The sequence below is a fragment of the Osmerus eperlanus genome, chromosome 2, assembly GCF_963692335.1.
Source record: "Osmerus eperlanus chromosome 2, fOsmEpe2.1, whole genome shotgun sequence".
Classification (NCBI taxonomy): Eukaryota; Metazoa; Chordata; class Actinopteri; order Osmeriformes; family Osmeridae; genus Osmerus; species Osmerus eperlanus.
In genome coordinates this window covers 2,973,667-2,988,674 of record NC_085019.1, presented here as the reverse complement: position 1 = coordinate 2,988,674, position 15,008 = coordinate 2,973,667, and the positions used below count along the sequence as shown (strand labels likewise).

The window sequence follows — 15,008 nt, the reverse complement described above, 5'->3', positions numbered from 1 at the left end:
AGGGGCAAGGTAAATGACGAGGACAGCCTTATCGCTTAATCATCGGCCTGACAGTTAGAACCTCTAGACAATATGAATGTTGCGCAGCACTGCGGAGAGCTTAGAGTTCAGACCCCATTCCATATATCTCCCTCTGCTCTCCCGGTCCCTTCAAGGCTCTCAAATTGAGATGTGGATGTCACGAGGCAGCTGTCTGACCCTCCAACAATTCTGAGAACCAAATTATGAAGTGTGTGAATGACATGAAATATGATGTGGGCGTAGGGCTTTCTGTAGGGTTCCATATGTTTTTTTTATGGGGCTTTTCATACTGAATGAGAGCCTGTGGATGCATTCACTGAAGGCATGCATGTGTTCGGGCGCCATATTGTCTGAATGGTAATCGTCAGTTAAATCATGATGACTTACGAAAGCATTCATGTGAGCTTCGTTCTTGAACCAAGCAAAGGCTGGAGGACTCCGCTCTGAAAGGCCAGCAGTAAATGCCAAAAGCCTCCCGCAGGTTGCACAGCCTCAGAAAGAGAGGTTTCCCCGCCTGTGTCTGAAGGCCTGGGTTGGTCTCCGTTGAAAATTAAGTTTAGACTGTAATCTACTACAGTTTTCCGAGAGCATTTCTGGGTCAACAAAACATTTCCTCTGTGTGGGTCGCAACGAGTATGTAGGGGAGTTAATTATTGATTTAACTAACTAGCTCAAATGTGCAGATACATGTATTAAGGATGGGCCAGAGACAATTGAGTGTGTGTTTGGTGAGCGAGTGGGGGTACTGATTGTAGAGAATAACCAAGCGCCCTACATGTCCCACACGTTGGAGGACAGACGGGTGGGAAACAGAGCTGTTTCATGGAGCCTGTCTCCTTGTGTTTGGAGTAATCACAGGGTTTGGTATTCCCAGTGCTGGGAGGGGCCATGCGGTCGAAACCGGCATGCTGGAGCCTGTCCCTGGCCTCGCTGGGCCCTTCACCCCCCCCCTCCCTCCTCCTCTCACTCTTTCCCTCTCTCCGTGGCTCCCTCTCGCCCGCTCCTCACCCCCCCCCCCCCCCCCCGCCTCGACTCCTCTGTGTGGGTTTCAACACGTCTAGAGGCTCGGCCGCTCCCTCGGAGGAATTCAGGCTTCAGTTCTCCGATGCCTCTTTATCATCTTTCGCTCTTTCTCCCTTGCTCTCTCTTTCCAGCGTCTGCCCACTCGGTCTTTATTCGTGACATTTTTTTTCCTTTCGCGCTCTCCTTCTCGTTTGAATCCGCCTCTCCCATCCTCTCCTCTTTGGGGACATTGTGAAGTGAAATGGTGCAGGGCCAGGTTACATCATCTGAGCTATACAGGGATCTAGAGCGCAGCACAGTGAGAGGATGTTTGGTAGAAGTCAACCCATCTGGATTACCAAGCGAGGAATGCGTGTGGAGACGGAGAAAGGAGGGATGGAATGGAGGAGAGTTGAGCACGACAAAGAATCGAAGGAAAGAGAGAGGAGAGCGCTATTGTGGAAGCTTTGTGGAAACCCTTGCTGGAGAGAGGGTGCTCCCTTCATATCTAGTTATTTATAGGTGCTCTTAATGGCTGGTTATCCCTCCCTGTTGCGATTCCCACACTTCCTGCCTTCAGTCTGCCACTTCCTGTTGTTGTGCTGGTGTATGGACTCGCGAGGTCAGCGTGTGTGGTGGGGGGAAGGCGCACAGGAAGTGAAGTATAGGGTGTGCATGAAGGCGTTACTGCCAGCTGTGGGGCATCCATGTTCACCTCTGATCCATTAGCATTAAAACCATATGCATACACACATGCCATCTCGGACGAAAAACACTCCGATACAAACACGCATCTTCTCTCTCACAAACGCCCAGGCGAGAGACGGAAAGAGAGTATGTTTGAGGAGCAGCCGTTCCACATTCACCGGGAATCTGTTTATTTTCCTGCCGTATGACAAATAGTCGTTTCACCAAACAGTTTAGTCACTTTAGTTACTCGGCCTCGCGGTTCCCGCGAGGCCGAGTACCTCCCCCCAGCCTGTTTGGTCAGGTGGTGCTGTCTGAGTGACAGATGTGGGTCGTTATGGCGACACGTGGGTGATAGTTCTGGCGTGTGTCCGTCAGGTGAACTGTTTGCCGAGGCCCTGCATTATGTTATGCTCTTTAGAGACAGAGGAAAAAGAGTGAAAAAAAGTAGAGGAAGAGAGAGAAAGAAAAAAGAATGAAAGAAAGAATGACTGAATGGAAATCTAATCTCATTCCTTAGAATCCGCCTCATATCAGACTCGTAGACCCGTCCTTTGTATTGCAGTCCAGGGTGACATGACCAAGGTCAGTCCTGAGTGGTTGCATGTGCCCATATAATTGGGTTGAGTTCCGTCTTCCGCATTCCTAAGCGTTTCTCCCCAAGGACCCTCCTCCAGCCCCTTGTTCCGTCTAGACGTGGGCCTTTCCTGACACCGGACCCCCCAGAGCAGAACTTTTATGGGCCATTGTTGAGGTAGTGGAGGTGGCCATGCCCTTTGTCCCAGAAAGAGGTTCTGCTGGCGGGGTCGTGGATGCCATTGCTCATCGACCAGGGCATTCCAGTAACAAATGAAACACGGAGCATTAGCGCTGGCCTTTGGTCCTTTTCCTGTTACCTTCAAGTCCACGTTTTGAACATATTGCTATACCCTTTACTCCAGATAAGAGAGGTCATGAAACCAAACATTCCTAAAGAACACATCCATACTTGCAAATGAAGGTTAAGGAACGGGTTGAGCAATATTAACATTCTTATGTCTAACGACGTCATGACTTGTTGACCTGAGTCTAACGGCTGTTGTTCTCTCCTTGTTCGCAGGCTAAGGGGCGGAGAGATGGGCTCTCCTCGGCCAGTGACAACCCTCGACCGGCGCTGGTGGCCGGGCCGGGCGGGGAGGGCGTCAGCGTGGGGTGGCATGGGCCTCGGACGCTGCTCCTCCACAAGAACTCCCAGGGCTTCGGCTTCACGCTGCGCCACTTCATCGTCTACCCGCCAGAGTCCGCCCTGCACACCAGCCTCAAGGTGAGTCCACCAATCACAGACCTGGGACCTAGGAACTGGGCCTATCGAAACACAGAGGAGGAAAGATACAGCCAATGAGAGCGCAAGGGCAAAGTCGTGCATGATGTCAGCTCGGTCTCATCCACATGCATCATCACAGAGCTAATGCACCAAAATGGCTGCCCGAGCGAGCACAAACATAACTAGTTTCACTGCTTATGATTTAAATTAATACTTCCCCTATCAGAACACAGAAGAGGAAAGATACAGCCTATGAGAGCGCAAAGGGCAAAGTCGTACATGAGGTTGAGAGACTCGTACAGCAGCAGGAGGCCCTAAAGCTCATCAGCCATCAGGAGAATATAGAGGTAAACAGTCGGACAAACGAGTCGTAGCCAATTTAAGACAAAAGGACTGGCTGAGCCAAGCCAATTACCGCATTGCAGGAGACACGTGTGAGTCAATGAGATCAAGGCTATCGAGCAAGCCTGAGGACAGTTCTGGGAGGACAGCACTGAAGACACGTTAAAGAAGAATGCAAAGCTTTTTCAGTGTTTTATAGAGTGTCTCGTTCTGACCAGAGGGCTGTGCTGCCTTTACAAGCTCAGAGGAAGTGGCGCTCTTCACTACGGCCGCTGAGAATCACAGATACCCTCTTCAATAGTTCTCTTCCGACTGTGGATGGTTCTAGACTTTTGTTATTCGAGGTGTGGGGGCGGAGCTACAGATGTGAAATTTGGAGATGACGGCTGTGGTTGGTGTGGGGCTAAAACAAGGCCTTATTATTACCCCCCCCCCCCCTCACCCTGCCCCCACTGGCCTCACCCCACCTCACCCCAGCAGCTGCAGCAAGGACACAGACTCAATAGGCTCTGTTGTCACAGCCTAGTACCACTCACTGACTGCCTGGCTGTACCAGGAGCAGACAGGACAATGGGCCCACTACGACCCTGGCCCAGTGCCTCTGCCTCCACTGCCCCCACTGCCTCTGTCCAGGCCTGAGCCCCACATGGTGGGACAGTGTAATAGTCCCCTTATTGTCGTTAGACCGAAATTGTCTTCCTCAGTGTATCAACACGAAGGCAAGGATCTTGAGTGCAGCGACTCTCTGATCAAAGCTGAGGGCTTGCGAAGTGTGCCTAAGAGAAACAGCAAGATGCAGAAATGAGCATAGTCCATTCTCCCCACTTCATCAGCCACCCCCCAACCCTAACCCCCCCCCCCCCCCCATATCTCGTCACTTCAACACATCCACAGGCCCTCGTCCGGATGTGACCAGACAGGGGTGTTCGGACGGGGAGCATCCCTGGTTCCTGTCCCTATTCTGGGGCTGCGCACCTCCTTTCTCTGGCCTTAAACCCCCACCATTGTCTAGGGAGTGAGGAATGAGCCCACTCAGCGCAGCCTAAAGCCAGCCAGCAGCCAGCCCACCCTGCCCCTCACCCCAAACTGTCCACTCAGCTCAGTATATGTGGATATGAGCGTGCGTGTGTGTGTGTGTGTGTGTAACCTGTGTGCCTAATCCGTGTCGGCCCTGTCAACTACCTCCAGTGAACGTCAGGCCCGCTGCTCAGTGCTGGCCTCGTCTGCTGGGTCTGGGAGTTGCATGTGTTTGCCTGCATCCATGACATCATCCGCTAGCAGACAGCCCAACCTGAAAAGCAGCCTCCGTGTTGTGTATAAACATCCAGAGACGCATACAAACTGGAACAGGCCGGCATGTGACGGTTGGATGGAATTTCAGTCATTGAAATGCCAGGAGGTACTGAAGCACCCTGCATGGTTGCAATTCCAAATCTCCTGCACATGCTCAGATCACATGTGTTGTAGAGAGAGGGAAGACAGAGCTGTGGTATCCTAGGATGCGAGCAGCCAATCAGTTACTCCACCATAACACTACACAACACACTCCCACAACTCTTTTCTGATTCATGCTGTTTTCTTTCTCTTTGCAGGATGAGGAGAATGGGAATGGAAAAGGTAAATTACCCCCCACCCACACCCACACACACACACACACACAGCACCATCTCTGGAGGGTGGCTGCCCAGTGATGTCACCCCAGGCCCTCCAGACTCCCCCCTCAGGTTGCGCTGCAGCCACACTGCTCCCCCTGCAGGACTGAACACAGCACTGCACCTAGTCTGTACACATACACTGGATAGCTCATGGTCATGGTGTACGGAAAGGGAGGGAATTCAAACTGTTTAGAGTTGTTGCTCCACCAAGCGACATATATTTCCAACGCTAGTATGTTTTCAATGTAATTCCAGATATCGCAAGAGTGACTTAATCACGTGTATGTTGTATGTTTCGCAGGCTATCCAAGAAGTCACCTGGAGCCGATGGACACCATATTTGTCAAGAATGTGAGAGAGAGAGGTCCTGCTCACCAAGCTGGCTTGTGCACGGGTAAGGGAAATTGTGTGTGTGTGAGTGTTTGTGTGTGTGTGAGAAAGAGAGGGAAAAAGAGACAGAGAGAGTCAGGGCAACACTGTAGTCATGCTGATTTGCAATGAAAATGACCTGGAGAAGTCACATGACGCTACAGGCATAGAATCACAGACAATATCAGATCCCAGGCCAGATCAGTACGCATACAAATGCAATAACAGTAAAAAAAACTAATTATGCTATACCAAAAGTGATGGAGTTAGACTGATAGTAGCAGTAGTTCAGTCTGACAGATGGAGGTTTGGACGAATTCCTTTTGTGTCTTGCTGGCAAAGCCTGGCTGCATTCCATTGCTGGCAGCTAAAGTCAAACAAAACCAGAACTCCTCACGAAGCAACGCTATGCCATGCACAGATAACAGCAAAACACCTCCACTATAACACAACCCGTAACATACTCAACTCTCGTCCTCAGACTTCTTTAACACAGAAACTCACAGATTGTCTAAATTATACAATCTGCCCCCTTCTCCCCCTTCTCCAACAACCCTCCTGCCTCTCTCCCAGTACTCTCTCCCAGTATCCCCCCACATACACACACCTTCTCCCAACAGGAAGTGTGTGTGTCTGGGGGTCTCTCTGCCCTGCCCTGCCTCCACGGCTCTGGCCTGTTTCACCAGGATATCCCTCTGCTAGAGGCCTGTCTGGTGGGGGGGGGGGGGGGGGGGGGGTCACAGGGTTCAGACAGGGTGTGTGTGTGTGTGGGGGGGGGGGGGAGCTGGAGAGAGTGTATGTCTAAGAGAGTGTGTGTAGGGTGTTTTTCCTCACGGCTGCTTGTGTACGTGTGTGTGTGTGTGTGTGTCGTAGGGGATCGGCTGGTAAAGGTGAATGGAGAGAGTGTTCTGGGAAAGACGTACTCCCAGGTTATCGCCCTCATCCAGAACAGGTAAGAGCTGTGGGTTCAGCAGGGAGTCATCTGTATGCAAGTGGGATTAGGTGCTTTGCGTCTGTTTTTAACAACGCAATGTGGTGTCCATGATGTGTGTATGTTTATGTGTTTTCTGCTCACAAAGATAATAGCCTTAGAGAGTGTACATATATACATTCACCAGTCTGACTATATGATGTCAGGGTCAACAAAGAGAGTTGGTAATATGACCCATTATGCAAAGAAAGTTCTGCTATTCAAAACCACGTGGAATCACATAGCAATTTTCTTTTTATCAATAATACCTGTCTTTTCGAATCGTTTCCTCTTTCATGCTTTTCCTCTGTAGTGTATCGGCTCTCTATATAACTCTGTATGACCTGTCTTCCTCAGTGACAGTGTGTTGGAGCTTTCAATAATGCCAAAAGATGAAGACGTGTTACAGCTGGTAAGTGTGAGTATAAGATTTCTCACACACTTTCAGCACACGCGTGTGCACACCACACACACACACACACACAAAAGACCATCCCTCCCTCTCTTTCTAAACAGATACTCTGATTAAAATATGACTGGAGCGGGCGACTGAGATGCTTTCTAGTCTGCACTCAGGTTACAACGCACCAGTTCACGTCATTATCAGCTGTTTTGAGTGTCATTTGAAAAGCGCCTACATACCACCCCATTAACACCCACACACAGTCGGCCCTTGAATCGCTCTACATCTCGCTCACATGATCAGGCATGTCGAGTATGCGAGCCCTTCCCCCCCCCCAGACAGAAGGAGCTCAGGACCCAGTCGGACTCGTACACACCAGCCTGCTTCACCTTATCACTCATGCCATCCTTCCCCTTACCCCTGTACCCACTCGTCTGTCCGCATGCCCCGCCCCTCACTGCTACGCCTGCATCAGCAGCATTCCAGGGATGACATCATCAGCTCGACGCCCCCTTTCCACCCTGCCACAGGGTGGAGTGAGCGAGAGAGGGAGGGAATGAGGGAGGAGAGAGGGAGTTTGGAAGGGTTGGGCTGGTTTAGGTACGGCACACACAGCGAAGGGCAAAACAAGGACAGAGAAGGAGCGCCACATTGGAAACACAACAGAGGAAAAGGAGTGGAAAGGGGTAGAGATACGACCACAAGAGGTTTGAAGAAACCGAGACAGAGAGAGAGGGGCGGGAAAAGAGAGGGAGAGAGAGCGTGCGAGAGAGTGGTGAATCCTAGCATCGGCAGTAGGCGGTGTTGAAGGTAAACAGACTGTTGATTCGAGGAGTCCTCTCCTCTCCTCCAGCAGACTGAGGAAGGAACCCTGAGTCAGTGCACAGAGCCTGGGCTCTGAGGTAAACCCCTCAACATTTCTCAGTTCTGTGAATATTCTGGAGATATTCTTCTTGAGAAGGGAGTTTGTTGTTCAACGCTCTGTTGTATCCGGTGTTTGGTCACGTCCAACCGCATGATCTAGCTTTACATACCTTTCGATGTAGTTCTGCTGTGGATATAGCCTTTTAGTATGCCGTCTGTAGTCTTTAGTATGGTTAAGATTGTAGCCTCTTTTCAAAGTATGTTGTTGCTGAGGTGTATATGCACGTCTTTATGTCGAACATTGCCGCAGGCCTGTTCAGTTGCTGCTGGTTGCTGTGTTGAGAATGTGGCTTAAGGCGTGTGCTAAGTTGTGCTTGCGGCTAGCTAGCCAGCTAGAGAGCTAGCTGTTTGTGTTGGGAACACAGGCCCCAGGGACAGACTGTGACAGAGGGAGGCAGTGAGCCGAGCACAAACGAGTCCAGGTTGGTGCCTGTTTGTGCAAAATGGTAGCAGAGAGTTCTTGGTTCTGCCGTGTTTGCTTTGTTATGGCTCTAATCTAGTCACAGCCTCATTGATCCACTGACCATGGTCCCTCCACTCACCTCTCCCTGTCTCCACATCCGCCCTCCTGGCCCTCACCTGCTCCTTGCTGGCCTGGCTTGTCTCTGACCTCACACTGTTTCCCTCCTCACAGGCATACTCCCAGGATGCCTACCTGAGGGGCAACAATCCTTACACAGGGGGGGCTCAGAATCTTCCGGTTCCGCCACCCCTCTGCTACCCACGCGGCAAGTCCCAGCCTCCCTCCGGGGGGGCGGCCCCCATGGGTCAGAACCAGCTGGATAACTGGAGCCGCTGGGCGGGTTCGTCCAGCCCCTCGTCCCCCCTGGACAACCGCTCTGCCGTGGGCAGCCCGGCCAGCTGGCAGGAAGGACGGGCCGGGGAGCCAGGGGGCGTGGGCCACAGCAGTCCCGCCCACCGCACCGAGGAGATCCAGTACGGTATGACCGGGCAGCAGCCGATGGGACAGACCAGAGGTCGCTCGTACTCCTCGTCCTCGTCCTCCGGAGGCCCCCTCTCCAGCCCGCTGCACGTCCACTACGCCAACCACAACACTGCCGCCACTGCCACCTCGTCGCAGGGCCCGCCTCGCATGTCCAGTCAGGTCTGGGCCAGCCCGCCACAGCCCGGCCACAGCCGCGGCGAGCGCTGCCAACAGGCCCTGTCGGACTGGTACTACAGCCAGGTTCCGGAGCTGCCTGTCCGCAGCATGCCTCCGCGCCACCGCAGCTACTCTCAGGACCGTCTGGGGGAAACGGGCGGCGGGCGACACCCCCAGCGGCCGGGCGGCTGGCCCCACAGCGCCTCCCAGGACACGCTGCTGCTCCTGCAGCAGGCCGGCCCCCACGGGGACCCTTACTGGACCTATGGGGAGTGGGAGGGGGCTCCCCCCCAAGGGCATCCCGCCTACGGACGGGCCCGCTCGGAGAACCTGCTGGCCCAATACGACCGCTACGGACGATCGCTGGAAAGGCTGGACAGGGAGGCGTCTGGGCTGGTGTCTCCCCGCTACGAGAGGCCTGCCTGGCTACCGCAGGCCCCACAGCCCCCCCCCAGGACTGAGGCCTACCAGAGGCAGGGGAACCAATACGGGGTCACACAGGCCCCCTCAGCAAGCCGGCATTCACAGTCTCACCACAAACACCCCCACCCCCACACACAGCCCCACCCCCACACACAGCCCCACCCCCAGCACCAGCCCCAGCCCCAGCAGACGGCTCCACAGAGCCGACGGCTGCCCACCGGCCAGAGCATGGACGACCAGCCCGTGGGCTACCGCAGCTACAGCCCCTCTTTCTACCGCAAGACGGGGAGAATAATGCAGCAGGCTCACTCCTTCAGGGACCCCTCCTACTCTGGTCCCCACCTCAACTGGGCACCGACCCCTAAAACCAGCCCCCCGGAGGGTGCCCCTGCCACGGCCCTGTTGTCCTCCACGGCGGCCCCGCTGGCCTCCACGATCCCTGAGCCTCTGGACAGGGCCTACCGGCCCACCAACCACGAGAGGGGCGCCGTGGAGGGCCAGGCAGAGGTGGTGGCACAGATCCAAGAGGTTGTGCTGAGGCAAAAGCCCCCCACCGGGCGGAGGAACGCCCACGCCATGCGCCACCCTCACTACGCCCTGCCAGTGGACGCCATGGAGCCCTCGGTGTTCCTCTCGGAACCCCTAAGCACAGCACCCGCCCCCCGCTCTGCGGGCGAGGCTGCCCCGCGGCGAACCAATGGCAACCTGGCGCCCCTGCCTGTTGAGGATGATTCCCTGGCCTCCATACCCTTCATAGGTAAACGCCTCACCTCCTCTACCACCCCCTTCTTACTTCACACGCTCCCTTCATCTCAACCTGCAGATGCCACTGTTTCTGTTTGCGCTCAAGGTACTAATATGCTCTCTCTCTGTGTCTGGGTGAGTGTGGATGTTGTGAATGCAAAGCCCCAGACATAATTAGGAAAGATGGGGGACCTAGACAATGACGCTGTCTTTCATTTCCTGTCTGCGGAGGCTCGAGGCCTCATCTCTTTCAGTTTCTGTGTGTGTGTGTGTTGGGTGAAACTGGTACTTTCCGGCATGAGTAGTGTTTGATTGTATCATAACTTTTGTAACTTCACTGATCCAGCACAGATCACCTGGCCCTTTAGAGGAAATTAGGTACGGTTTGACTTCCTGTGTCGGTGTGTGTCCTTCCAGAAGAATTTGATAAGGACTTGAGGCTTTCTTGGCCCTATGAATGAATTCCACTTCTGTTTCAGTTGTAGGATGAACTCAAATTCAATTGAATTGAAACCCAAATAATAACTGGCAGCATTCCTGGGTTAGCCAGGATTGACAGCCTCATATTTGCCATAGTTGTTATGCATGTGTGTATAAGCCCATGTCTGTGTACGTGTTTGGGTGTATGAATGTGTACAGTATGTGTTTTTCAGAAGAGGCATCTGTAGTCATGTCCACGCATGTTCACTCTGCTCAATGCCTGAAAGCATACCAGCGACTGGGGAAGCTCACCGCCTGCTGTTACATTACTCTGCAGCTGAACATCCAGATGCTGTGTAGTCAAACCACAGGCAGAAACTACCCTCAGTCAGGCACTGGCGTACACGCCCACTCCTAGTTCAGGCAAAACAACCTAGCAGCCAGGCACATTATAGCTACTGTAGTTGTTGAAAACATCTTGAATCCTAATAATAATCCTGTAAATGACCTTGTCAGATGGTCAGGCCATGCTAAAAACGGGAGAGATTTTTGATGAAGGTACAAACTAGGAAGCAGGAAAGCTAACCAAGACTATTTAGTCCGGAAAACAAGCTGGGACACGTTGCATGAGCAGAGACTGAAACTAGGCGGGCTTGTTTCTCCCACACAAAGAGAGAGAGAGACGAGAGTCCCTGCATCTCCCCAACAGGCGCGTTGATACGATCTGGTCTGTTTGGGCGCGTGACTTGATAGGGCGCTGCTGTCCTCATCGTCTGTCAAGCTCAGGCATCTGGGAGACAGACATATGCGTCTGATAAGCTTGTGAATCCTGGTCCTGTAGCAACCATGTTCTCGTGGATTTGAGGACGTCCTCTGGTCCTGTTCTATGGGCATGACTTCACAATGTGCTCCTCTCATCTGGCCCAGGGTCGATAGTTGGAGATAGAGAGGACAAAAGGAAAGAAGGAAATGGCATGGTTCTAAAGCTCCTTTAAAGGAGCCTGAGATGTAGAGGTTATGCCAGTGGGGCACAGGAAGGGGGCTCCAGGAAGGAGGCTCACAGACTCATACTCTGCCCCCCCAGGCAGTACACTGTGCCCCTGCCTTCAATGCTGCCTTTGTGCACCACTGGGCAATGAGTGGGCTCTCTACGATTTAGACCCTCCTCGCAACAGACGCTAAACGGTCAGCAAGAACAGGCCTTGATCTCGCCTTCTCAGTCTTGCCCTCCTGTCTGTGTCTGTCTCGGTCTGAGGCCTAGGTGTCTCACAGAGAGAAAGTGAAGTGTCTGTGAGCGTGCTGGCCCGGGCTGTTGGAGGATATAGCTGTCCCTGGCAGGTCTGTCTGGAGCCTGTGAGCTCACGCTCTGGCCTCTTTTGGCTCTGTTAATGATGGCCTTTGTTAAACCCACAGCACTGCTATTTCTGGGCCGCGCTGTAAACAGGCAGATTCCACATCCTAGATTGGGAATGTTTCCACCTCTATCCCCGCTCCTACTCCTTCTGCCGGCCCCGCCGTGCTTGTGAGAACGGAGCAGAGAGAGAGGAGAAAGGAGACTTTGAAAGAGACTAACAAAATAGAAATGGAGAGAACGGCCAAGCAGAGAGGAGCAGAGGAAGTCCGTGGTGTCTGAGGGGGGGGGGGGATGCATGGTCTGACTCAGAGAGGTAAGCCACCTGATGGAAAGGAAGAGGAGAAAGGGAGACTTGCTCGGAGATACTCAAACACTGTTCTGTTGAATGAAGAGTTTTATTGCAAGAGCGAATGCAGGTCTCTAGGGTATGTTTGAGTGAAGCTTTAAACCTTTGACTCACGTCGGGACCTGTGACTGAGGCAAGCAAGGCTGTGCTGCCCTCTGTTGTCTTGTGAAAAAGCAGACAAGGCTGTAGGGATGTAGACTTGGTTACTGCCTGTTCTAGAGCCACTGTTCAAAATGACAGGACATTCTCTGCTCTCTCTATATGCAAATGCTGGGCTGGTCTCAACCAGTATGTATGTATGTGTGTGTGTGTGTGTGTGTCCTTGTCTATTGTTCAGAAGTTTCACATCCTTTTGTTATTGATAATCGAGGTTGACCTTTCTGCAGTTGTTTTTTATTTGGTTGACCACTTTATTGTCGAAACGTTCTCTCTTATTAGGCAAAAAAGCGTGTCAATATTTATTTTAGGTATTGATATATACATAATGCTCATCCCAGAAACGCCTTCACTTCTGTTAAAGAACTGAAACCTTGTGTCATTACCTGTTGAAAAGCCTTTCTGCTTTCTATATGAAGAGCGTTCTCATGGACACAGAAGAGACAGGTATTGAATCAGAGATTGTCTAAACTTTATCGATATTTGCCTTTTTCTGATCTTTGTTACATTACATTTACAGGTAACACTTTATAATAAGTCAACGCTTTTTGGCATTTACAAAGTGTTAACTAATAGGTAGTTAACCTTTTATAAAACCTTTTGAAACATTAACAATACATTATTAAATAGTTAATAAGCTTATTATTAAATGCTATGTTAATCATTAATAAACACTGTTAAACATTATGGATGTGATTCATAATACAATTCATAAGGTGTTTGATAACTGCATTACCATACTTTATAGACAGCTTGTTAATATAGTTGCAAACCAGTAGTTTATAATCTGTTAATGGTACATGAGCTGGTATAGAAAGCATTAGCAAATGGTGAACAAACCATTTACATTACCTTTACAAAGCATGAGTAAATAACTAACAACATATTAACTTATGTTTTTAATTAATGTACGCCAAGTCGAATACATGATGTACACTAATACTTAGCAGATGTCTTAACAACTATTTTATAAACACTTACTAATGATGCAACTTGTGATTAGTAATGCAAGTTATAAAGCATTTACTAACTGTTAGTTAAGGCTTTTGCGTGACCTAATCTAAAGTGTGAACTATCTCTGCCTTATTAAACATTTATAAGTTATTTATTAAGGTATTCTTGTCCATTCTCGAACCTCACATTCACAAAGGCTGAACATACGTTTCTCAAAAGGAAACAGATACAACACAATGTGATACACAAAATTACTATTTTATTGAAGTAATGACAGGCATGTGTCTTACTAACTACTTAGCTCTACTAGCCGAGAGTAACAGCGGTCGATACGTTAAAACCTCAGTTTGATATTTCCCGGCATGACTGAACGGTCGAGGTTAGTAAGTTGTTTATTATATGGCATTTTTAGCTCTTTTCATTTAAAACATGTAGTTTTGTTCAGCTCTACTCGTCTTCTCACGGTGTGTTTCAGGTGTTAGCACCTAGCAACCAATCTGAAATCTGAGCAACCAAACCTAGCAATCTGCCTAGCGCTTGTCGTTTATCTCTGTGTTCACACTTTTCTGCTCTTTTAGAAAGTTAAGAATTTCCTCGTCGTTGTTGATGTCTTCATTGTCATCTGGATAGTAAAACTCCTCGATCTCGCTCATTTTGAAGATGACATCAGCGGAGGTCAATAAGAATACGTATCAGACCACAGATGAGGTCAATACGCGCATAAATATATATATAAAGACTTAATACGCGGCTGGCATGACTACCCATTAGCCAATCAAAACGCTCGTACTGTTGTTGCAATTGAACCAATATGCTGTTCTTATTGGTTCAGAAGACGTTCTCAAAAGAGTTGTTGATATGTTGCCTTGGAGATGTAGTGACGTCACCAGTACAAGTGCAGCTGATTGCTCTGACAAGATGGCGTCTGCTCCAGATTCGCCGTGTTTGATTTGGGATCTTCCCACGTATTGTTGTAGTATATAAGAAACCAAATGTTTACTCTTCGACAGGTCAGCAAACGCTTTGTCGCCTCAATTTGTTAAAACGATTTGTTTGTAAACCTCGACCTACGATCTCGGTTAACAAACGTTTTAACAAATCTTTGCTTTCAAAGGCGTTTGCAGACCTGTCGAGGAGTAGCTAAACATTTGCAGTTTATTACAGCCATTTTTGGAAAATAAAATACAGCTTCGGGTAACCAACTTTTATACCAATTCTACTGTATTGCTTCTTAATGGAAATAAAATACTATTTTATTACCCAGGTAAATAAATTAACAGCTATTTCTTCTAAAAAAAACAAAAACACAACATCTATAGGCCTATAGTCTTTCTATAAATGCTTAATAAGGCATAAATAGTTCACACTTTAGATTAGGTCACGCAAAAGCCTTAACTAACAGTTAGTAAATGCTTTATAACTTGCATTACTATTCAGAAGTTGCATCATTAGTAAGTCTTTATAAAATAGTTGTTAAGATATCTGCAAAGCATAGTGTACATCCTGTATTCGACTTGGCATACATTAATTAAAGACATAAGTAAATATGTTGTTATTTACTAATGCTTTATAAAGGTAATGTAAATGGTTTGTTCACCATTTGCTAATGCTTTCTATACCATCTCATGTACCATTAACACCTTTTAAACTACTGGTTTGCAACTATATTAACAAGCTGTGTATAAAGTATGATAATGCAGTTATCAAACACCTTATGAATTGTATTATGAATAAAATGCATAATTTTTAACAGTGTTTATTAATGATCAACATAGTGTTTAATAATAAGCTTATTAACTATTTAATAATGTATTGTTAATGTTTCAAAATGTT

At 49.6% G+C, this 15,008-nt stretch overlaps 1 protein-coding gene across 10 annotated transcripts in view; it reads left to right on the top strand.

The window, feature by feature from the left end:
- The window catches only part of LOC134006784 (rho GTPase-activating protein 23-like), a 57,990-nt gene that overhangs the window by 31,916 nt on the left and 11,066 nt on the right, over positions 1-15,008 (top strand). For 7 of the 10 annotated variants that reach the window (XM_062445875.1, XM_062445848.1, XM_062445855.1 and 4 more), the window contains exons 2-7: positions 2,810-3,013; positions 4,948-4,972; positions 5,312-5,404; positions 6,253-6,331; positions 6,707-6,767; positions 8,311-9,958. In XM_062445875.1, the coding sequence (XP_062301859.1) occupies positions 2,810-3,013; positions 4,948-4,972; positions 5,312-5,404; positions 6,253-6,331; positions 6,707-6,767; positions 8,311-9,958 (2,110 nt within the window). Of the gene's footprint in view, positions 1-2,809; positions 3,014-4,947; positions 4,973-5,311; positions 5,405-6,252; positions 6,332-6,706; positions 6,768-7,425; positions 7,655-8,310; positions 9,959-15,008 lie in introns of those variants that run through there. The other 3 variants (XM_062445824.1, XM_062445892.1, XM_062445883.1) reach the window with 3 other exon arrangements.